The sequence below is a fragment of the Petromyzon marinus genome, chromosome 40 (genome assembly GCF_048934315.1).
Source record: "Petromyzon marinus isolate PM22_M1 ecotype Great Lakes invasive population chromosome 40, UKy_Petmar_22M1.pri1.0, whole genome shotgun sequence".
Lineage (NCBI taxonomy): Eukaryota > Metazoa > Chordata > Hyperoartia > Petromyzontiformes > Petromyzontidae > Petromyzon > Petromyzon marinus.
In genome coordinates, this window is record NC_133706.1 from 1,252,988 (window position 1) to 1,278,054 (window position 25,067).

The following is a 25,067-nucleotide window of genomic DNA, read 5'->3' on the forward strand; positions in this document are numbered from 1 at the left end:
GCGATGGAACAATCAGGACACTAAAACGAAATCATCTGATGCGGTCGTATTTCACGCCAATATATCGCAAGATATACGTCGTGAGAATTTTACTGTCTAATTTTTATTTTATTATTTTATTCTCATTCTACGTGACTTTACCGAAAGAACCAAAGAAGATATCGCAAGAGATCGCACAGTGGCCAGTCGCATCAAACACCTCAAGTAATAAAGCTCTCCTGACTTGACACCGACTTAAACGGGAGATCAGAGAACGTTGCACTGAAGTCACACGGCGATAGTACGAGAGCAACACACAGTCCGCTTTGCGCTCACGTACACGTTCAGCGCAAAGAGCAGCGCAGAGACAACGATCCCCCGCGTAGTCTTAACAGACTGTTGGGGCTGGTGCTGTTAGCGGGTAGCACCTATGAAGGTCGGCACGGCACACGAGGGGGTAGGTGGCCAACGTCACGCCCAGCTGCCTTTGTCTCCCCATTGCTGATGTTTTACACACCGCACCAGGTACTCATTTTCAATCTGGAGAGGCACCGGTTCAGATGCTCGCCACTCACATTGGTCGTGAGCGGGACTCAAACTCGGGTCGCTGGGTTCGTGGCGCAGTGGGCTGACCGCCATAAAGAGCAACGCAGAGATAAAGATTTCCCCGTATAGCCTAAACAGACCGCTGGGGCAAGTTTTGTTAGCGAGTAGCACCTATGAAGGCAACGCACGTGCGTACACACACACATGCGTGCACACACACGCGCGCAGGTAGCGAACACCCCCCCTCTTCCCCAGCGAGCGTCTGAGCCACATTCCTTCAGCCCAGACCTGGGCTCCCAGGGGAGCGGCCACACAGAGAACTCCGCCTGTGCCAAATGAAATGTCTGTTTTTACTGAAGACTCACGGCCACTAATTGCTAATTGCCACCAAGGTTTCAGCCCCCCCCCCGCCCCCCAACAAACCCCACCCACCCACCCCCCCTTTAATTTCCTTTCCTAGATTTTGTTTCCAATAAGTTCCCTTTGTCTCGGGGCAATTTCACCGTTTCCCCCGCACGGACGCCGTGCTGGAGCGGCTGCCCCTGCGTGCGTGGCCCACGGTCAGGGTCCGCCCCGCGGCTGTCGCCACGGGGGCGAGATGGATGGCTCGCTACCTCGCCTCGCACGTAAGAGGGCGTGGGTTCGATCCCGACCCTGACGACGCCTGCTGTATATTTGGAGTGCACGTGTCTCGCTCTCCCCGTGGTCGCGTGGAGTTACGTGGCTGCCGTGGGTTTCGTTGAGCTATCATTTGTGGCGGCCAGGTCCCATCTGAAAAAAGAGCCACACAGCTCAGTGCGACTAGCCTGGTAACATAAAAATAAGTTTCTTTATAATCGATCGATGCGACTCTGCGGCACCAACCAGCAGATCCCTCGCAGCGCCGCCTCTCCGCATTCAATAAATAAATAACCTCTACCACGGGCCACGCGCGTGCGGGGTGGGGGGCACCAAGACGAACTAAACCGCTTTCGACGCGAGGTGTTCTCGCCTTGAAACAACGCCGCTGAGCTGCCGGTCTTTGTTCACGGGCGAGGAGCCGCCCCGCGTTGCCGGGGGGGTGGGGGGGGGGTCCCCAGGTGCACCGCGCCGCCTGCTGCTGCTGCCGCTGCCTGGGACGCAAACGGACGGAGCGAGGCCTCGAGCCAGAGCTGAGTAGCGGTGTGGTCTGAGACGACTACTCGAGACAAAGCAGGGGCAAGGTGAGGTGCAGAGAGGTGGCGAGAGGGAGTGAGGTGGAGCGAGATGGAGCGAGGTGGAGCGAGATGGAGTGAGGGATCGAGATGCATGGAGGGAGTGAGGTGGAGCGAGGTGGAGTGAGGTGGAGCGAGGGAGAGGGTGGGGTGGAGTGAGGTGGAGTGAGGGAGTGAGGTGGGGCGAGGTGGAGCGAGGGAGAGGGTGGGGTGGAGTGAGGTGGAGTGAGGGAGTGAGGTGGAGTGAGGTGGAGGGAGAGAGTGAGGTGGAGTGATGGAGTGAGGTGGAGCGAGAGGGTGGGGTGGAGTGAGGTGGAGCGAGAGGGTGGGGTGGAGTGAGGTGGAGCAAGGGAGTGAGGTGGAGTGAGGTGGAGCGAGGGAGTGAGGTGGAGTGAGGTGGAGCGAGGGAGTGAGGTGGAGCGAGGTGGAGCAAGGGAGTGAGGTGGAGTGAGGTGGAGCGAGGGAGTGAGGTGGAGCGAGGGAGTGAGGTGGAGCGAGGTGGAGCAAGGGAGTGAGGCGGGGAGGGGGGAGCGAGGGAGTGAGGTGGAGCGAGGTGGAGCAAGGGAGTGAGGCGGGGAGGGGGGGGCGCTGCTAATAGCAAGTATGGTGATTATGTTTAAATGGAAGCTCTGGGGAGTCCTGTCATTCAACACGGGTAACGCAAAGCAGCCAACTCCGCCAGACTGACTCACGCTAACGCACACACACACACGGTTAAATCCTACATACACACATACATTCCCTACGACACACAAAGACAAAGGTCCCCCGTATAGCCTTAACAGACTGTAGGGGCAAGTGCTTTTAGCGACCATCTATGAAGACCGCAACAGTACACGAGGGGGTGGGTGGCCAGCACCACGCCCGACCGCCTTTGTCTCCCCAGTGGCGATGTTATCTACACACCACACCAGGTACTCATTTGAGGCTGAGTCGACCTAGGGGAGGCCCGGGACCGGTTCAGATAATCGTCACAGGTGTTGGCCGTGAGCGGGAATCGAACTCGGGTCGCCGGGTTCGTAGCGCAGCGCGCTAACCACTACACTTACCGCACTCACACACACACGAGCACACACACACACACAAGCACTCACACACACACGAGCACACACACACAAGCACTCACACACACACAAGCACTCACACACACACAAGCAATCACACACACACAAGCACACACACACAAGTACTCACACACAAGCATTCACACACAAGCACTCACACACACACAATCACTCACACACACACATACACACACACAAGCACACACACAATCACTCACACACACACAAGCACTCACTCACACACACAAGCACTCACTCACACACACAAGCACTCACACACACACAAGCACACACACAATCACACACAAGCACTCACTCACACACACAAGCACTCACACACACACAAGCACACACACACAAGCACTCACACACACAAGCACTCACACACACACAAGCACACACAATCACTCACACACACAATCACTCACACACACACAAGCACACAAGTGCTTACACACACAAGCACTCACACACACACAAGCACTCACACACACACAAGCACTCACACACACACACACAAGCACTCACACACACACAAGCACACACATACACACAAGCAATCACACACACACAAGCACACACACACACAAGTACTCACACACAAGCATTCACACACAAGCACTCACACACACACAATCACTCACACACACACATACACACACACAAGCACACACACAATCACTCACACACACACAAGCACTCACTCACACACACAAGCACTCACACACACAAGCACTCACACACACACAAGCACACACACAATCACACACAAGCACTCACTCACACACACAAGCACTCACACACACACAAGCACACACACACAAGCACTCACACACACAAGCACTCACACACACACAAGCACACACAATCACTCACACACACAATCACTCACACACACACAAGCACACAAGTGCTTACACACACAAGCACTCACACACACACAAGCACTCACACACACACAAGCACTCACACACACACACAAGCACTCACACACACACAAGCACACACACAAGCACTCACACACACAATCACTCACACATACACAAGCACTCACACACACACAAGCACACACAATCACTCACACACACAATCACTCACACACACACAATCACTCACACACACACAAGCACTCTCACACACACACAAGCACTCACACACACAAGCACTCACACACACACAAGCACTCACACACACAATCACTCACACACACAATCACTCACACACACAATCACTCACACACACACAAGCACTCACACACACACAAGCACTCACACACACACAATCACTCACACACACACAACCTGGGTTCGATTCCAGGTAAAAGCCAACCTCTCTGATCGACCCAGACCCTCCAGACCCGGGAGAACGCTGGTGAACAAGATCGACCAACGCGGACGTCCAGAATTGAACGCCTCGCTCGAGACCCAATCAATCGCACCTCCTGGGTTTTACATTAATCCTCGAAGACGCCGCTGGGGCAACCATCAGTGACAACAACAACAAACCCGATGCCCACACCTCATTCACGAATGGAGAATGAAAGACACAATGCACGGGAGTGCCACTGTGGCCATGCAACCCACAGCTCTGGAGCACACAGCCCAACGGAGTCGTCTGCTCCTTCAACGGAGGGGGAACATCAGAACGACACCAACTTTCTCTCTCTGTCTCTCTGTCTGTCGAGGTCCTCTCGGCATGGCCGGCAGACCTCGACATTGGCACTGCTGCCATACTCAAGCACGGGCCCGAACTGGGCTCTCGGGCGGAGTGAATCAGTGGACTCATCTCAGACGCCAGAACGAGAGCTCAGAAAAATCCCCCGTCACATCAGGCGCGGAGTTTCACCTCATTTGAGCGACACCCCTGGCTCTGATCGTGAACGATTCCTTCTCGGCGGAGCGCTTTTGGAAGCACCGTGCGTGGATTTGCAGAGGGCGCTTGACGAAGGAGCCTCAGAATCAGTGCCGGATTAAGCTAGTGCGGGGGCATGTAGCAAATGTTATAAAGGGGCCCTAAATTTTTTTTTTACACAAATAGATAAAAAACGCATTTTTAACTTGTATAGTAAAGTAATTGTATTTTTTCATTTGCTATACAGCCAGATAACACGACAAATCCCTAACCTTAAACACCCTCACTCTCACTCAAGCGCTGTCTTCCGGACAGTCCTGTTTCTTCACCTGAGGAAGGCTACTTGTGTTGTGGCCGAAACGTCGTGAGAATTTTATTATTTTATCTCCATTCTACGTGACTTTACCGAAAGAACCCATTAGACTTAAACACCCAGTCGTTCATAAAAGTTGAAGGCGGTATAGTACTATAGCAAAAACGCAAGTGCAGAATCACTGAACCGGAATTGATAGCCTGAAAGCATTTAGCGCGGGGCCCTTGAAAGTGCGGGGCCCTTGAAAGTGCGGGGCCCTTGAAAGTGCGGGGCCCTTGAAAGTGCGGGGCCCTTGAAAGTGCGGGGCCCTTGAAAGTGCGGGGCCCTTGAAAGTGCGGGGCCCTTGAAAGTGCGGGGCCCTTGAAAGTGCGGGGCCCTTGAAAGTGCGGGGCCCTTGAAAGTGCGGGGCCCTTGAAAGTGCGGGGCCCTTGAAAGTGCGGGGCCCTTGAAAGTGCGGGGCCCGTAGCAGTCGTAGCGACTTTCGCTGCTAGGATAATCTGGCACTGCACAGGGGTGGGGTACGTCCGGCCCGCGGGCCGTGTGAGGCCCGCAAAGTCATTTGGTCTCTGGCCCTGCCAAGGCAACCGCAGGCGGGACTCCAAATTCAATAAATCTCGGAGCAAACCTGGAAAAGCAGTTGCGAGTAGCAACATCGTCAACACCAGCTAACATCATCACACGCCTCGCCAAAGAGAAGCAGTTCCAGCCATCACATTAGGAGTGAGTTAATTGTTTGACCAAATATAACAGGCTTATTTTTAGGTTGATCATTTTGTATGGCCCGCGAATGATGTTATAAATATCCAAATGGCCCTTGGCAGAAAAAAGGTCCCCCGCTCCTGCTAGCACGTGACCACGCACTGCCCTGCTAGCACGTGAGGCGACACACTGCCCTGCGTGCCCACGCACTGCCCTGCGTGCCCACGCACTGCCCTGCGTGCCCACGCACTGCCCTGCGTGCCCACGCACTGCCCTGCGTGCCCACGCACTGCCCTGCGTGCCCACGCACTGCCCTGCGTGCCCACGCACTGCCCTGCGTGCCCACGCACTGCCCTGCGTGCCCACGCACTGCCCTGCGTGCCCACGCACTGCCCTGCGTGCCCACGCACTGCCCTGCGTGCCCACGCACTGCCCTGCGTGCCCACGCACTGCCCTGCGTGCCCACGCACTGCCCTGCGTGCCCACGCACTGCCCTGCGTGCCCACGCACTGCCCTGCGTGCCCACGCACTGCCCTGCGTGCCCACGCACTGCCCTGCGTGCCCACGCACTGCCCTGCGTGCCCACGCACTGCCCTGCGTGCCCACGCACTGCCCTGCGTGCCCACGCACTGCCCTGCGTGCCCACGCACTGCCCTGCGTGCCCACGCACTGCCCTGCGTGCCCACGCACTGCCCTGCGTGCCCACGCACTGCCCTGCGTGCCCACGCACTGCCCTGCGTGCCCACGCACTGCCCTGCGTGCCCACGCACTGCCCTGCGTGCCCACGTGACGCACCGCCACGAACGCGGTGGCGGGAAAAGAAGTGAGAAAAGGCGGGAAAAAGGAGTTGGCCACCTACCTCAGAACGAGACGGGGGCACTGTCGGCGATCAGCAGCGGGCTCGCCGCGACTTCCCGCACGCGCCGGTGGCTCCGACCGCGTCACGAACGCCACCGTGACATCACCCCGCACTGGGGCTTTTATTTTTGTCCCCAACGCGCAAGGGAGACCGACCACCTCCGATTACCACGGTCGGCTACGTGCGGTGCGCGCAAGGTTGTTGAACGTGCGCACAGGGGGCGCGTGGCTTCATCTTCGAAGCGACCGGGGGAGCCTCCACGTCGCACCGCGGCGGAGGGGGGGGGGTCTCGAACTTAGATCCGGAACCACGTGGGCTCGCCACTCGAGGGGAGGCCCCACGCTCACCCTGGTGCTGCTCACGGATCATAGTCATCGTCATCATCATTGTCAACGTTGTCGTCATCGTTGTGAACGTTGTCGTCATCGTTGTCATCGTCATCATTGTCAACGTTGTCGTCATCGTTATCGTCAACGTTGTCGTCATTGTCATCGTTATTGTCATCATCATTGTCAACCTTGTCATCGTCGTCACCATCGCCCTCGATGAAGTTGATGTGGACATGAAGCCTATCCAGGAGGCCTGGCCAGGGGCGATGGATCGCAGAGGCACCTGGAGGGACATCGTAACGGTGACCCTATTGATGGTTTAGCGACTACTACGATATTATTCTCATTGTTTATGTAACGGATTCACAACCAAACAGTGGCGCCGCCCATGCAGGCGACCAGCACTGCCGCCCACAGCTCACGGTCGTTGCCACGCCACCCGCCAACTCCATCCATTGCCGGGGGCAATTCGACACCGCTTCTAATGTGCCAATTAGCGAGCAGAGCTGCTCAACGCCGCTATTACCATATCGGTGTAGTTTATTTAGTATCGTCATTGTTTCATTCCTTTGCCGTGGCATGCCTCCGGTGTATGTTGAGTATGAATGATCGTGTAATTTTTACTTGGGAGGAGATCCAGAGACAAAAATGTGTTTGTAAATCATAACCCACATCCGCGCACCCCTCGACAGACGCACGGGCGGAGTGGGAGACGCGGAAGTTTGGTAAAACAACCCCCACCCCCTTCGTGACCGTCAAACATTAACCATGCCTCCCCCTCTCTCCTCCAGTCTAAAGAGAGTCCTGGTTTCACACCGGCCTTGGCGTCGGCTGGGCGGGCGATGGAGCGGCGCAGTCCGCCGCCGGCTGGGGGCTCCCACCGCTGCTTCGTACGGCACGGGGAGGACGCCACCGTACCCGCCTCGAGCCGCAGACGGAACCCACAGAGTCTAACTGAGGACGCCACGGTGGCTAGGAGATGTTAACTACCTCGCCTGGTACGCAGGAGGTCGTGGGTTCCATCCCGACCCTGACGCCTGCTGCTGCTGTATATTTGGAGTTTGCACGTCTCTCTCTCACCGTGGTCGCGTGGATTTTTCTCCGGGTCCTCCACATTTAGAAACACGCACTTCGAGTATTTGGCCGATATACATATCCACGTGATAAGCCACTTCGTTGAGCTATGATTTGTGGCCAGGTTACTTCTGAAAGAGACCTATATAGCTCAGTGGGCCTCAGCTGGTAAAATATATTTTTAAAAAGTGTATTTGTTTGTTTTTTAGTTGGGCTCAGAGAGATGGAGAGGTGAAGAGGAAAGCAGAGAAGATTCATACATCGGCAACCTTCGCTTCTCGTACATCGAGAGCCGACGGGTGACTCGGGATGGAGATCCCCCCCCCTCCAGCACAGGCCCAGCCACCAGCAGCGGCGCGAGAGGGAAATTGCAGAGCTGCACCTTTAACCGTGCGGTAGTGCTGGTGGTGGTGGTCTCGGCTACGCTGCACGTGGCTGCCTGCTGGAATCCAGCGCTGTGGATGGCAGCAGTGAGGGATTTTTTTTCTTCTACATCCTGGATGTCCGAGATAATAATCTATCAGCAACGGCTCCTCTTAGCAAGTCCGCGACATTCTTGGGACGCGTTCAAAGCACCTCGAGCGGAGCGACGTCTCCCAGGCGCTTGCGACGAAGAGCCGCCTGCCTTCATGGTGGAGGGAGGGCGGGCGGACGCCCCGGTCGGTGACGCCTCGGCTGGCCGGCGTCTCGAGGCCCCCCCCCCCCCGGTTGGCGAGGCGGAGATCGCCCTCGCGGCCGGGCAGCGGCAGAGCGGCCGCCGGCAGCGCCGCGGTCGCGTGAGGGATTCTTCGCTGGCTGCCGGTTGGGCAGCGGCAGCAGCGGCAGCGGCGTCCTCTGCGTTGAGCTGCGGGCGCTGCAGGCGGCGTGGGACACGCGGGCGGGTTGACAGACTCGCGCCCAAGTGCCGTAAAAAAGCGGCTCCGTAAAATCGGCGTCGTCTCTGCCGACGGGGAAAAGTCGACTCGGGGGGGTGGGGGGGGGGACGGACGCCTTGCGTCGTCCCCCATCGACGCGAGCGCCGAGGGGGTCGGCGGGCCAGGGGAAGGCGGCGCAGCGAATATGCGAACCACACCTGTTCTGTCTGTGCGGGATAGAGCGTCTCTCTCTCGCACGCGCCGAAGAAATTGGTGAAGAGAGATCATTGTGCGGCAGCGGCGATGGCGACGCGTCACAACGTGAAGTTCACGTTAAGCATTGTGTACCTCTGTTACAAACGATAACCCGGCAGGCAAAACATGTCAGCTGCGTGCGCACTGCCAAAGCGTGACGAGGGGTCGTCGCTGTCGCACTTTAATCTGGGCCACAACAACCCCAGAAGGAACAAGACCGTGATGGCAAACGACGTTGAACTTTGCAAAGGCAATCATTTTCATCTCGCAATACTCCAAACAACGACCCTAATTGTACTAAACAATAACAAGATTTAATTTACGTCCAACGCAGAGAAACGAACGCTGCCTAGATTGTTTTAAACACAGGATGCTGCCAATTATTGGGGTTTCGTTAAACGTTGGGGTTTGACCTCAAGTATACCCGACGATCAGCCAAGGGGGCTCAGCCCATCATCCCTGCAGCGGGGTGGGTCGATTAAATAGGTTCCACTTTGTCTACAAATCACCGGCGGCTGTCCAGGAGATCGAGGCTCGTCCCCGCCGCAGAGCAATGCGGAATTTCCACCACTGGCAGGAGATGAGCGCCAATGCCTCAGTGCGGCTTGTTTTTTAGTAACAAATCCCTCCTGACTAGACACCCGCCTCTTGCCAACGCGACCACGGCGGACTGCATCCGAGGGCGACGTGCGGCAGCAGCGAATGTGCGCTGTGTCACTCCCTGTGCAAAGCCTCGCCTGGCGCGCGGCCGTGGGCTGACAGCGAAGTCAGTTCGAGAAGTCACGGATGTGTGGGGAGGGGGGAGCATGGTGGCAAGCCCACTCGACTGAGATAGGCAATCTATCAATGTCTCTTTTCAAGCATAAGGAAGCCATGTGAGCTACGTACACACAAAGACGAACACCCCCCATGTAGTCTTTAACAGACTTGGGGCATGTGCTGTTAGCGAGCACCCCCTCGTGTGCCAGCACGAAACACGAAGGGGTGGGTGGCCACGCCCGGCCGCCTTTGTCTCCCTAGTGGCGATGTGTACACCGCACCCGGTACTCACGTGAGGCTGAGTCGACCTAAGGGAAGCCCAGGACCAATTCATTTATCTGAGAGGGAATCAAACTGGGGTCGCCGAGTTCGTGGTGCAGCACTCGCCACGTACACACACTCATGCACGCACCGCTTTAAAGCTGTCTGGTTTTCGAGCGCTTTTTAAACAATTTTGGCCTACATTCTCAAGTGAGACATCCAGAAGTTTTTGCCATCTGCTCGCAGTTTTTTTTCCCCGCTCTTCGTTGTCTGATGCTCGCGAGGTACATTGTTACCTCATGCCAAGACAGTAAATCTTCTGGCGCTGGCCGTTCTCACAAAGAACGACTCGGCAATGAACACATCTTTTCATTTAATAAAGTAAAACCTGTAACCCTCACAAAATACAAGCACCTTTTTAGCGTGTGTTTTTCTTTTTTTGTTATATGACTTGCCGTTCGATGGGCCAAAAGGAAAAGTAAAAAAAATACCGTGGAGGATTTCATTTCGTTTTTTTGGTTTGGTACACCGGGAAGAAGTTTATCAGTCGTAAAATTTATGCCGACATTTCCCTCGGAGCATTGACGGAGTCTCACGGCGGAGTCTCACGGCGGAGTCTCACAGCGGCGAGCGCGCCACAAAGACGCTCTTGGAGCGGGTGCAGTAAATTATCCATTGGACCTCTTGGGAATTTTCTTTATCTGCAGGCTGGGGAGCAGGGGGGGGGTGGTGGGGACGGGAAGGAGGTTGGCAGGGCCCCTCGGGGGCACTGACTTTTAGCTCGCGAGGGTCAAGGAACCGGGCGAGGAGGGGGAGGGGTAGGAAGAGGCTGCTCGCGGGAGAGGAGTGGTCAGTCTCTCTCTCTTGTCTCCACGTCTGGAGAATGGAACAGACATAATCCGTTGCTGGGTGTTGGAGATTCGTGGCGGTCGGTGCCGCTGGCACGCGGAGCCAGCGGCATCGCCCCAACCTGGCCCCAACCTGGCCCCAAGCCACCCGGTGCAAGATGGTGCAGTGCGGTGCATGGGCAGTGTGATGTAGTGCAGTGCATGGGTAGTGTGGTGTAGTTCGGTGCAGTACAGCAATGTGCAGTGTGGTGTAGTGCAATGCATGGGCAGTGTAGGACGGCGTGGCTCGAGCGTGGCGGGGTGCGAAGTCGCTCCGCGCCCACAGGGACGACGCACGACACGGCCACGAACGTCTCTCGCGCTACGACCGGTGCGGCGCCGCACGCCGTTGGGGGCGGACCGACCTGGCGCCCTCCCCTCGCCACGCGTGGAGGACGCCCGCTCTGCGCTTTTTCCGCTCGCGAGCGGTGAATTGGGATGTCACGGAGGCCCACCTCGTGACCTCCCGCCGGGGAGGTGAGCAACTTCTCTCGGAGTGGGAGACAGGAGGGCGGAGGGCACTGTGGAAAAAAAGTTGGGGCTCCGAGCGTTCGGCGGCTAATGACTCCTCGTTGCAGAGTTTAGGTGAAGCCTTTACGAGTCGAGAGACAGCGTTTGTGCCTTCCCATAAAATTACTCCGGCCCCATCACCAGAGGAAAACTCTTTGAGCGCGACGCTTTATGGAACAGAGGCGTCGACACACACCAGTTACCAAGCAAATACATTATAAGGTCGCACTCATTACACACAAAGTGCTTGCCACAAATGAACCACAATACCTCGCTGATCTCATCAAGTAGCATAAACCATCACACAAACTCCGGTCATCTTCGCAGTGGCTTTTGGCTAACCATCGAACAAAGACGGTGGTCCCCACGTCGCGCTCTTTCAGATGCGCTTCTACGGCCGTCTGGAACGCTCTTCCGCTATTAGGAAGCCACTGGAGCTATGCACTTTTAAATCATCATCTAGATTGAAAACTAATTTCTACTTTTTTGAATTTAGTTTGTTATCCTTCCCCCGCATCTCCAATCAGCATGGTTGGCTACGTACGGTGGGAAAGAAGTTCAACCTCCAAGAGAGTAGGCGGGGGGATGGAGGGCGATAAATAAAGAAACGCGAGAGAATAGAGGACGAAGAAACAAGATGGGCAAGAGGGGCGACGTGAAAGGAAAAGTTTGGCTCGGCACTATGAAGAGGGGGGGGGGGGGTCGGGTGATGGGGGCGTGGAGGCGGGGGACACACGCGCAAACAAAAAAACGGAGAAAATCGCCCCCCCCCCCCTGAAGAGCAGCCTTCCTCGGAGGGCTTAAGAGGACAGCGTGGTGTCAGGGATGAATGAAAACTCCGCGTGCCCTCGCCCGCTCGCTCGCGTGCCCAGCACGGAGGCCGGGGTGCCGGTCATGCCCTGTGTCTGTGGCCCGCTTGGAGCGGCGTCTCCTCTGTCTCCTCTGTCTCCGTGTGTCCCGTGTGTTAAGGCCACATCGCCCCTGTTTGGCGTGCTGTTGTGAAAATGTCCCCACGGACAATTTACAAGCTTGTATTTGCAAAAAATGCATGAGAATTTGTATTGTTTTCCTATTTGTGTAAAAAGTGCACTACGGATATATAATAGCAGAGAATGTTGGTTTGGCCGCGCCTCAGTCCAGGTATGGGGGGCCTCCGTGTGGATTAGACCGTCAAATTCTACGAAGCACCAAGAAGCCAATGACTGTTACATTCCACACAGTGGGCCAGAGCAGAAATCAGCACCACCTAATGAAGCAAAAATCTCGCAGTACCGATTAATTTATACGGCTCATGAGAGTGAATTACCTGCTAACCCCCCACTCATTTCAGACAGAGGATGCATAATTCACTGATATTGGACATACGAAGAAATAGCAACCGCTAGAGTTAGGCCACCTCAGGTGGTACCGATGAGTGAAATATCGGCGTCTGGGCTTGTGGAGGACCTGATCCGGCATGAACGTCTGGGCCTATTTCCGGCGCATAGCTCGGGCACTGCCCAAGGGGAGGCCCCACCTTCACCCTGGTGCTACTCAAAGATCATCATCAGCACCATCATCATCACGCTCGATGACGACGATAAGAACATGAAGCCTTTCCAGGAGGCCTGGCCAGGGCCATCGGATCGCGGAAACACCTGGAGGAACTTTCGGAACGGCCCAGTGGTGGCGCAGCGAGCGCTAACCACCCAGCGCGTGGACTAACCCTTCCCCGGTTCAGATAAATACATCTCCCGAGCGCCGCCGCTGCGTTCCCCGCGGGCGCCGGGGTGAACGCAGGACGCCCGCGACCGACGCGCGGAGACGCCGGGCGCGACGAGTCCCACAACGGTTGCCGCCGCCGTCGTCATCGTCATCGTCGTTGTCGCGTCCTTTGTTCCGCCGCAAGATGAAACAAACCACCGAGACGCGTGGAAGGGCGTCGCCTCCGACGCCAGGGCGGCGTGGGGCGAGCGACGGCCCCCGGGGAGGGCACGCGGGTGGGCACTCACCTCGCTCGCACTGCGCCCCCGTGTAGCCGTAGACGCAAGCGCAGCGGCTCGGCCCGATGCAGCGCCCGCCGTTTTGACAGCCGCTGTCGCACACCGCTGCAAAGACAAAGATCCCGCGTGTGACCTTAAAGACCGCATGGTGTGGTCCAGACCAGGCCCGGCGATGTGTGACACATCGTACCGGATACCCTTTAATGTCAGAAGGAAGAACGTTCTGGACGGCCGCAGCAGCGCATCCGAAAGTGCGCGATGCGGTGACCATCTTTGTTCCATGGCAAGCAGCCAAAAGCCGCTGCTGCTGCTGCTGCAAGGATGACGAATCAGCCCGACTCAACCCTCCTATTTGATTGGAAAGCCCCGCGGTGGTCACCCCGTCGTGGTGCGTGCGCCTCATGCGAGCGAGCGCGCGCACGTGCGTGAGTGCGTGCGTGAGTGAGTGCATGCGTGCGTGCGAGGGTGCACCACATGCAAGTGTGCGTGAGTGAGTGAGTGCGTGCACCACGTGCGTGAGTGTGTGCGTGCACCACGTGCGTGAGTGTGTGCGTGCACCACGTGCGTGAGTGTGTGCGTGCACCACGTGCGTGAGTGTGTGCGTGCACCACGTGCGTGAGTGTGTGCGTGCACCACGTGCGTGAGTGTGTGCGTGCACCACGTGCGTGAGTGTGTGCGTGCACAACGTGCGTGAGTGTGTGCGTGAGTGTGTGCGTGCACCACGTGCGTGAGTGTGCGTGCGAGCGTGCGTCGCTTACGCTGGCCGCAGTGCGCGCCGTTGTAGCCCTTCTGACACAGGCAGTGGTCCTCGGCGCACGACCCCCCGTTCATGCAGCGGATGTTGCACTGTTGGACTGCGTGGGCACGCACACGGGGTGGAGAGCGGGCAGCGGGGAGCAGGATTGGGAGGGTGGCAAGGGGGAAAAGGTGAACTCATCATCATCAGCAGCAGCATCAGCAGCAGCAACAGCAATTTAAATGTCTTTATCAGCGTCACCAATTGTAGTATCCCCGCTGTTATCATCGTCGTCATCATTAGCAGCGCCCATTCCAGTGCTGTAAAATAAATAAGCGGACAATGCCACATTCAAGTGTCCGTCTCTCCACGTAAAAAAAAAATATTTCTTATTGGTTCGTTTTTTTAATATCTGGTGAGACGGCGTCGTCCCTGCACCGCGCCGTTTCCCCGCTCACCCGCGGCGCCGCTCGGAGTTCGCGGCAAGCGCTCGGGGTGCCTTGGTTGCGAGATGTTCACTACCTCGCCTGGTATACAGGAAGTCGTGGGTTCGATCCCGACCCTGACGCATGTATGTTTGGAGTTTGCATGCTCTTCACGTGGTTGCGTGGATTTTTCTCCGGGTCTTCTGTTTTTTCCCCCCCACGTTTTAGAATAAATGCCACGCGTTTAGAGTATTTGGCCGCTATCAATTTTCACACGATAAGCCAATTTGTTGAGCTATCATTTGTGGTAGCCAGGTCGCTTCGATATAGCCCAGCGGTCGTTACCTCGTAAAATATAAATAGTTGAGTAGTTTTTAGATTTGTTTCGGTTTGGCTATGGCATGAATACCATGTAGGAGAACAATTTGAATGCACGCAACAACCCAACAGAGATGTTTTTTTCGTGCCACGAGTGAGGCTGGAGGGGGGGCCGCACAGGGGACCAGTGGTCTTGATGGGTGACCCAACCCCCACCACAGTAACGGGGAATTTCCACCAGCAGCTCAGCAGAGCCGTGAGCGAGAGATGAGCGCCAACGTTGCGAACGCTTTGCGGAGCGCGAAAGCCGCCGCGTCCGGACGAACCGACGAGGGCCGGGGAAACGTTCACCGCTCTCGGCCGCTCGCCCGCTCGGTCGCTCGCCCGCCCGGCCGCTCACCGGACTTGGTCGCGCACGAGCCGGAGATCTGCCCGCTGGAGCAGGTGCACATGTTGGGGCGCGAGCAGAAGCCGTCCCCGCAGGACGTGCGGCAGATGGCTGGCAGAGGGAGGGAGAGCACGCGACGTTAGGAACGGGGCGATCCCGCACGCTACGCCGTGCTGCGCGCGCGACGGGGGGGGGGGTGCGGGAGGGGGGGCTCGCCGCGGGATTTCTAGGGGGTTGCAGTTTTCTCGCCGCGGGTGGCACCGAGGGCCGCGTTGTTCCGGCGCCGTGCGCGGGTACCATTTTCAGGTGCCGCTCTCCTCCGTCGACAGCAAAACGCGACGCGCGTCACTCCGCAATTCGCGGGAGGGTGAGCGGGAACACGTGGACGTGAGCGGGAACACGTGGACGTGACGGGAACACGTGGACGTGACGGGAACACGTGGACGTGAGTGGGAACACGTGGACGTGAGCGGGAACACGTGGACGTGAGCGGGAACACGTGGACGTGAGTGGGAACACGTGGACGTGGACGTGACGGGAACACGTGGACGTGAGCGGGAACACATGGACGTGAGCGGGAACACGTGGACGTGAGTGGGAACACGTGGACGTGACGGGAACACGTGGACGTGGACGTGAGTGGGAACACGTGGACGTGACGGGAACACGTGGACGTGAGCGGGAACACGTGGACGTGAGCGGGAACACGTGGACGTGAGCGGGAACACGTGGACGTGGACGTGACGGGAACACGTGGACGTGAGGGGGAACACGTGGACGAGAGGGGGAACACGTGGACGTGAGTGGGAACACGTGGACGTGAGCGGGAACACGTGGACGTGACGGGAACACGTGGACGTGACGGGAACACGTGGACGTGAGCGGGAACACGTGGACGTGAGCGGGGACACGTGGACGTGAGCGGGGACACGTGGACGTGAGCGGGGACACGTGGACGTGCGCTTCGTGTTTGGTGCACGCGACCTTGTTGAGTTTGTGCGCCAGGCTGGGCCACGTTTGCACAAGGGCATGGCTACGACGACTGGGCAGGGCAATGCGAGAGCACGGACTCGAGATATTTCTTGGCTTAGTGCTCTCCCACAACAATTGCAGAGGGTCCCACAGCAACATTTGCATACATTTGAGAACGAACGATTAAAAATAAATTCAAAATATACAATTAAGAAGAATTAGAATAACTTCGTTCAAAACTTTAAATCGTTATCACCGATTCTCATACTGCCTGGGACACTATTCCACGTTCGCTTGCATCAGCAGCACGGTTTACCGCCGCGTGGGCTGAGATCTTTCCACGGCGCGTGACTTCTGCAGACTGCGCGAGCGCTGAGCGGACGCGTGACGACACGCTACCGGCTGCTGTGCCTGCTTGCGGATATTATTATTTCCTGCACGATGCTGCGAAGTGTTTTATGGGCTGCGGTAATCAAAAAAACACAACGAAGCGGCCTCACCTGGATTCCCTTAAATAAGCAGCCGACCCACCCACCCCTCTTTCAACAGCGACGTGTCGCGCCAGCACCGACGTCTTCTGCTCCTCGCGTGCGTGGCGGGAGGAGCTGACAATGGTTTGGCCGATCCACTCAAGCAGTGGCTTCCTGAGACGCTGAGCGAGGAGAGGAAGCGCCCCCCCCCCTCGCAAACAGATCTCGGCGCGGGGCCGGTCGATGCGATACGTCCCACGGGCCCGGGGGGACTCATGGCCACGGTCTCACTTTGGGGTCTCATCCCTCAATTCCCACTCGTGACGGTACTCACGCACGATGCACCGCCCGCCCCCCCCCCCCCACGTGGTACTCACGCACGATGCACCGCTCCCCCCACGTGGTACTCACGCACGATGCACCCCTCCCCCCACGTGGTACTCACGCACGATGCACCCCTCCCCCCACGTGGTACTCACGCACGATGCACCGCTCCCCCCACGTGGTATTCACGCACGATGCACCGCTCCCCCCACGTGGTACTCACGCACGATGCACCGCTCCCCCCACGTGGTACTCACGCACGATGCACCGCTCCCCCCACGTGGTACTCACGCACGATGCACCGCTCCCCCCACGTGGTACTCACGCACGATGCACCGCTCCCCCCACGTGGTACTCACGCACGATGCACCGCTCCCCCCACGTGGTACTCACGCACGATGCACCGCTCCCCCCACGTGGTACTCACGCACGATGCACCGCTCCCCCCACGTGGTACTCACGCACGATGCACCGCCCCCCCCCCACGTGGTACTCACGCACGATGCACCGCCCCCCCCCCACGTGGTACTCACGCACGATGCACCGCTCCCCCCACGTGGTACTCACGCACGATGCACCGCTCCCCCCACGTGGTACTCACGCACGATGCACCGCTCCTCCCACGTGGTACTCACGCACGATGCACCGCCCCCCCCCCCCCCCCCACGTGGTACTCACGCACGATGCACTGGTTCCCCCCGGGCAGCGTCTTCCAGCCGGGGCAGCAGTACGAGTGGAAGCGCGAGCCGCACACGTTGGGCCTGCACAGCAACCGACACCGCCGGGAGATGGGGGTCGGGGGGGCAGTGGAGAAACAACGATGAGCGGGCCGCTCCGCGCACGGGCCGTCAGAACGTCGTCCGTCGCATCGCGCGATCGCCGCGCGCCGCCCACGCTCGGAGGCCTCGTGCCATCCCCCCGCTTGCAGCGAGCCTCCCGGCCTTTCCGAGTCAACTTGTTGGCATTGATGACGACGGCGACGACGACGACGGTGATCGTTTCAACTTGCAGCGCGCCGCGCTCAGCATTCGCTCGCTGCCGAAGGGAAGGAACGACGCAGGGGGCGCGAGGAGGAATCATGGACGATATTCGGAAGCCACTGGAGCCGTGCACTTTGACAAACTCATTTCTAGAGATCTGATTTTTGCATTGAGATTGTTGCCCGTCACCCCCCACCTCCGATTAGCACGGTTGGCTACGTACAGTGCGAAAGAAGTTCGACGTACACACACGATCAGTTCAAACCGGTGCCGCTCGCGGGCCAATCCCGCATGGCTGGCCGGCTCCCGGCGGAACCAAGGCGAGGTGCCCTGCCCCGGGCCCGCGATCGACGTCGCGACGCCGCTCCGGCCACCCCCAGCGGGAGAGGCGGCGACGGCGCGATCCGCACGTCGCGAGCGACGCGGTCCGGTGCGGGCGCGTGCGTCTCCCCCCCACGCTGCGCCGGGGCCCGGCTAAGGAACGAGGGCCCCTTCGCTTGCACGTTGGCCAGGCAGCAAACGCCGGTTGGCGGCAGGCATACAAAATCCTCAAGCGGTCGGCGTTCGTCCGAGCAACCCCTCCCCCCCTTCCCCCGAAAGCTAAGAGGAGGTTTCAAGAGAGCAGGCGATGATATTTGATAGTGGGTAGAGAAGCCGCCGCACTCTGTTTGGTGACGGTTGTTCGCGAAGCAGACTCCCAAAACGAGCCAAACCCCGCTTTTCCCTGACCCTAACCTCACCCCGATGTCTTACCGGACACGCATCTGCTTCTGCCAGCTTCCACTCTTACCTCACTCCAGCAGCAGCAGCCAAAGCCTCGTGTCAAATAACGCGCTGAGCCGACAATAACACACGCAGCTGACAACTCGGTCACTGGGAGGTCGCTTCCTCTCTGCTGCTGCTGCTGCTGCTGGTTCCACATTCTGGACGTCTGCACAGCCGCGACCCTCTCCTTGATATACTTTTACAATTTGTACTTACAGACTTGGTTTATTTTTAGTGACTTGCTTGCCTTCCCCATGCTTTGCACTGCTATCGTGTTTTAGTTTTGTTGTGGTAACTTTCTGACCACGTGCCCCTACTGGGCATCTGTGACAAAAGAGCTTCAGAGCTCATCGGATTCCTCCTTCAGTCAAAATAAAGATTCTGATTGTTCAATTCACGGCTCAAAAAAATTATTTCTCAGGTTTATTATTTCTCACACCACCGATTAGCACGGTTGGCTACGTACGGTGCGAAAGAAGTTCAACGTACACAAATACACTTCAGTTTGTTGTCCTTCGTGGATTTGCAAACGTTGTGGATTTGCTCTGCAACACACCGGTGTGCTGTGCTAATAAGAGATTTGGCACGTTCTGTTTACGTGACTAACCTTACTAATTGGCTGTGTCGGGTGCTGGCGGCTTTACGCGATCTAACCCAAAGAGACCCCTCCATCGTGGTCTCGATGTTCCCTGCCCTAGGGTCGCCGCTAGCCGCCGAGGGCGTGACGTGCCCTCGGCCCCCGGTACCATTCCCGTTCCGCGGTAATGCGCGCCGATGCCGAACTTTACTGCGGGCGATATTGGCACGTACAAAAAAAACAAGAATCTGATCGATTGAGTGACACGTGGAAATGAACAGGCGTGACCGAATTCGCGACGAAAAATCCCGACAACAGCGATGACCGAGCCGGCACGGGGCGAGACGGGGGAAAGCGGCATGGGTCCGCGAACCGACTCCGAAAACCAGCGGCCCTCAACGATTCCTCGAAATAATTCGAAACGCAACCCGAGGTGCCCACTCTGAACCGCAAAGCGGTCGCCACGCGCCCCCCCCCCGCCCCCCCCTGCTCGCTCAGACGTGTGGATTGTAATACATTCCTCGACTAGAGGGCCAATCGAAGCTAATTAATGAATTCCGTGATCGCCTCTTGAACAGAGTTCCTTCCTAGAGGGGGGGAATTCAGCGTTGCCCCGCTCAGCCGGCACCTGCCGTCCTGGACGCGTGATCAGACGCACGATTTTTCCCCCTGTATTTTAAAGCAAAAAGTTGTGGCTGCGTGTCGCGTTACAGGGAATCGATACCCCTGACGCGCGTCTCCACCGCTCCGAGTCGCGTTGGGAGAATGCCGCGCGGGGCCGACTCACCCTCTCAGCGCGTCCTGGCTGCCCCGACGTCGCTCCCGGCCCCTCACTCGGCTCGCGTCCCCAGAGCTGCCGGCAGCAGCAGCAGCAGCAGAGGAAGCAGCAGCAGCAGAAGCAGCAGGTGCTTCAGCTGCAAGCGCGCATTCCAGTGCACACATCAGCAGCAGCAGCAGCCTCGCCGCGGCTGGCTTCAGTCGCCGCTCGCCCATTGCGGTGGCCGTGCAAGATGCCCCCGGTGTGGTGCAGCCGGGGAGCTTTGTGCGGCACTGAACCACACAGAGACGGAGACACCCGCACACAGACACACTCACACACACACAGACACACACGGAGAAACACACAGAGACACTCACACAGACACACAGACACAGACACACTCACACACACACTCACACACACAGACACACACACAGACACTCACACACAGACACTCACACACAGACACACACAGACACTCACAGACACTCACACACAGACACACACAGACACTCACACACAGACACACACGGGGACACACACACAGACACACACACGGGGACACACAGACACACACACACACGGAGACACACACACAGACACACACACGTGCCCGCGAGCCGGGAGTTCAACTCGTCACGCGCCGGGGTCCGATGCCGAGCCGCGTGCTTCGAGCGGGAGGGAGCGAGGCGAGAGCGAGGAGCGAGGGAGGGAGCGAGATGAGACAAAGAGTGGGAAGCTGCCGCGCTCCGCTGAGAGCCTGGGACAGAAGAGCGATTCAGGAGCCGGCACCGCCGCTAGGATTGGGAGCGCGGCTTTGAGAGCGGGTGGGGGGTCGGGGTAAGGGGCTGGGGTGCAGGGCGGGAGGGAAGGTGGTGGTGGCGGTGGTGGTGGTGCTGGGTTGGTAGTGGTGGAGGGGGGAGGGAGGTGAATGGAAGGAGGGGAGGTGGTGGTGGTGCTGGGTTGGTGGTGGTGGTGGAGGAGGGAGGGAAGTGCAGGGAGGTGGAGGGAGGGAAGGAGGTGGTCCTTGGTGGTGGCGCGGGAGGTGTGGTGGGTGTTGTTGGGGGGGATGGATGGATCGGGGGAGATGGGAGGGCTTTAGTTGGGTAGGTGGGGTCTGTAAGTGGGTATGTGAGTGAGTAGAGGCGGGGAGGTGGGTGGTTAGGTTGGTGGGTGAGATGGTTAGATGGATTGGAGGATTCTATAAGGGGGTGAGTGAGTAGCGGTGAGTAGAGGTGAGTAGGTGGGAGCAAGGCCTCTCAAGATGGCCGACAGCCCATTGTGTCGTCACCATTTACCCGGCGCCTTCTCAGCGACAACCTCCGCTCAACCAGAGCTCGCAGCCGTATTGTTAATTCATTGTTGAGGGGCCCTCTCCTGCGGTATCGGTCATGGGGGGGGGGGGTGTTTGACCATACTTCACCACGGCCGGTCGATGCGGATTTGCATACCCATCAACACAATATCAGTGCCCTACCTTATTACAGACCAATTCAGACCTCATTGGTCACCCCGTGCCTCTTATAAATCTCAACGTTCATCCTACAAAGTCCCATGACAAGGGAGAAACACAAACAGACAAAACATGTTTTTGCCCGTATTGAGACTGTGGAACTTAAAAACAATGGAACTGAAAACTCAATTTCCCTGTACAAAGAAAACGGGGTAAACCATGTGGGTTGAGAGGTATGGATGTGTGAAGGGGGACCGGTCGAGATAACAACGCTGGAATGTGTGGGGGTGCACCAATTCGTGCACAACATTGGGTGGCCGCTGCAATGCGAGCCGAGTTATCCATTTCCTCTTTCGAGGATTGCTATGGAACCTGAGAGAATCGTTTGGGAAGTTGTAAGATCATCCAGTGACGGCCAAGATCGTCGCGATGCTGAGTGGGAGCCGCACACGCTGCGTGATCGCCTTCATCACCCGTGGTACGAAGGGCACGCAGTAATAGCCGGAAGGGAAAAAGGAAGATACAAACGTGCGGTTAAGTAGGGGGTGTGGGGGGGAGCATTGCGAGTTGAAAGTAAGGAAACACGCGGCGCAGGAATGCTGTCCCCACACCTTCCCTGCCACGACCCAGTAATGGACATCCCAGAAACACCGTCAGCCATCCCATCAACACCACGATCCATCCCATCAACACCGTGATCCATCCCATCAACACCATGAGCCATCCCATCAACACCGTGATCCATCCCATCAACACCGTGATCCATCCCATCAACACCGTGATCCATCCCATCAACACTGTGAGCCGTCGCATCAGCACCGTGATCCATCCCACCAACACTGTGAGCCATCCCATCAACACCGTGAGCCATACAATCAACACCGTGATCCATCCCATCAACACCATGAGCCGTCCCATCAACACCGTGATCCATCCCATCAACACCGTGATCCATCCCAGACTCCCCCCGCTCGCCACAACCCTCCCCAACCTGTAGCAGCCACCACATCCGTTCACCGCCCCACCAACCCCGGCTCCCGCGGGCTCTAACAACGACCCCAAAGCCCCGCAACCTCCCCCCCCCACCCCCCAGCGCACGGTCCCCTGGCACGCCTCACATCAGCAGAGAATCCCCCGACCACGGCTTAAGGGGAACTCCCCAGCGACCGTAGCAGCGCCGCGGACTTCACAACGCCACTGGCGGCTTGTCCGACAGGCGGCCCACCGGCCCGCCGCCGTGTGGGGCCGCGAGCGCCGCCGTAGCCCGCCTTGCGTATCCGACCGCCTCGTTGCCCCGGACCGCTTGGAGGTTTTCCCAACCTCATGGTGCAGCCACGGTGGCCGCCGAGGAACGCCGCCGTGCGACGAGGACGTGGCAACGAAGGACGCTGTCTCCGTCTCTCTCAGCATCGACAAGCAACAACCTGCGACAGTTTCCTGTGCGCCACCGTCGTGCCCATGCCGTGGAATGTTCTCAGAGCCCTGGCGTGCATCACCGAGTATGGACGACGCAATCTCACAACTACTTTAAATCGTGGAATTTGCACGCAAAAAAATTCCGAGGACGACATCCCACGAGCTTCAAAAAAATACACACACACATATATATACACATATATACACACACACACATCTAACCTACAAAACTCATTTTTTTAATCTGTCTATCCGTCTGTGTGTGTGTTGGCACACTTGCGATGGATTTGGCTCTCAAACGGTGGGGTTTACGTAAAAATAAATTAGCCAGGTACCATGCCATAAGCCCCGCGGCGGGCAAGCGCTATCCCTTTTTCACGTCCCTCCATTTTAAATGAGTTAAATTAGCGATTTAGTGCGATATATTTATTTATTACGCCGCTCGACTGACTGGGGGTTGCCCCTGGCAACGCACACGCGCCATCGGTGGAGGGTGGAGATTTCTCTTTCACCTTCATAATGCAAATAAACGCTGAGGTAAATTCTTCAAAGTTTCATGTCCCCCCCACCCCAATGTGTGCACTTACTGCTATAGAGTCCGTATTAATTATAGTGCTTAGATAGTATTATTGTAGCACGGGCGGGGGGATGGTGGGGGGGTAGCGGCCCAGCCCCCAGCCTGCCAAGGTGCCACCTCGGCCGGCTGGGCAATCTAGGCGAGGCCGGGGGCTCTGCATGAGACTAGGCCTCACCATGGCAATGCTTTTTTTTGCTTCTTTCACTAATCTCACGTTGATAGAAACATATTATTTTAAAAATCACCTTGCAAATATTACATTAATAATGTTTGTGTGCAGACAACTAATATTTCCATTTCTTGCTTCTTTCACTAAACTCACGCACATAGAAACCTATTCTTTTAATATTCACCTTGGAAATATTACAATATTTTAGTTTGTCTGCTGACTACTATTATTTCTAAATTAACTTGGTAAATATTAATATAATTATTACAATAATCACCTTGCAAATATTACATTTATAATGTTTGTGTGCAGACAACTAATATTTCTCTTTCTTGCTTCTTTCGCTAGACTCGCGTACATAGAAACTTATTATTTGAATAATCACCTTGCTAACATTACATTAAACTCACATTTATAAAAAAAAACTATTATTGAAATAATCACCTTGCAAATGTTGCGAGTCCAACTGAGTCGCAGACGTTGATCCTTTTAGAGGCAACACATTTATTAGTAACACGTGACACAAGGGGTAACTGCCCCGTCACCAGATACAGCCTAGGGTGGTGACCACCCAGCAAACAACTCCATACAGAGGAGTTACTGCTACGAAGGGTCGGGTCCCTACTCGGGTCCGCGACCACGTGTTTGCCTCGAAGACGTAGCGCTTCGAGCTTGAGATGTAGGGCTTCAGCTGGTGGACGTGGAGCGTCAGCTTGTAGAATGCAGGGACCCGCCTTATATCCCCCTACTGTCGGGGCCGCTCCGCCCTTGGCCCCGCCCACCTTCTGGAGCCTTCTAGCTCCCTCTCGAGAGCTCTCCCTGGACACGTGATCACCCCCTAGTCCCCCTACCTGGGGGCCTCTGTATGGACACTCGAGATCACGTGTCTGCAGGGTCAACCAGAGTGCCATGGCCCGGGGCAACCCTGCCCCTGGGCTGACACTCTCCCGCTCCCCCTCGTGGGAGCCCCCACCACACGCTATGCGTGGTGCCCGCGCTATCCAGCGCTCACCAAGCCCCGCTAGGGCTGGTACTACACCCGCCCACAGGGTGTATGCGATGACGGTGCAACAATGTCAATGTAGCAACAATGCCAATACAGCAGCAATGTCAATGTAGCAACAATGCCAATGCAGCAACAATGCCAATGCAACAACAATGCCAATGTAGCAACAATGCCAATGAGGCAACAATGCCAATGCAGCAACAATGCCAATGTAGCAGCAAAGCCAATGCAGCAGCAATGCCAATGCAGCAACAATGCCAATGAGGCAACAATGCCAATGCAGCAACAATGCCAATGAGGCAACAATGCCAATGCA

The 25,067-nt window shown here is 57.1% G+C and overlaps 1 protein-coding gene and 1 long non-coding RNA gene across 5 annotated transcripts in view; one reads left to right on the forward strand and one right to left on the reverse strand.

Annotated features, from left to right (window-relative positions):
• FBN2 (fibrillin 2) overlaps positions 1 to 20,927 on the reverse strand; it is a 140,806-nt gene extending 119,879 nt beyond the window's left edge. For 2 of the 4 annotated variants that reach the window (XM_076073001.1, XM_032968705.2), the window contains exons 1-5: positions 20,158 to 20,926; positions 17,727 to 17,809; positions 15,295 to 15,393; positions 14,174 to 14,269; positions 13,425 to 13,520 (exon numbers count right to left, since the gene is read on the reverse strand). In XM_076073001.1, coding sequence (XP_075929116.1) covers positions 13,425 to 13,520; positions 14,174 to 14,269; positions 15,295 to 15,393; positions 17,727 to 17,809; positions 20,158 to 20,363 — 580 coding nt within the window. In that variant the 5' untranslated portion in view covers positions 20,364 to 20,926. Of the gene's footprint in view, positions 1 to 6,504; positions 6,596 to 13,424; positions 13,521 to 14,173; positions 14,270 to 15,294; positions 15,394 to 17,726; positions 17,810 to 20,157 lie in introns of those variants that run through there. The other 2 variants (XM_032968706.2, XM_076073002.1) reach the window with 2 other exon arrangements.
• LOC142930503 (uncharacterized) lies at positions 7,045 to 8,302 on the forward strand. The gene is made up of 3 exons (XR_012946438.1): positions 7,045 to 7,135; positions 7,625 to 7,831; positions 8,117 to 8,302. It is a non-coding gene; the product is annotated as an uncharacterized LOC142930503 (long non-coding RNA).
• Positions 20,928 to 25,067: the final 4,140 nt, after the last annotated feature.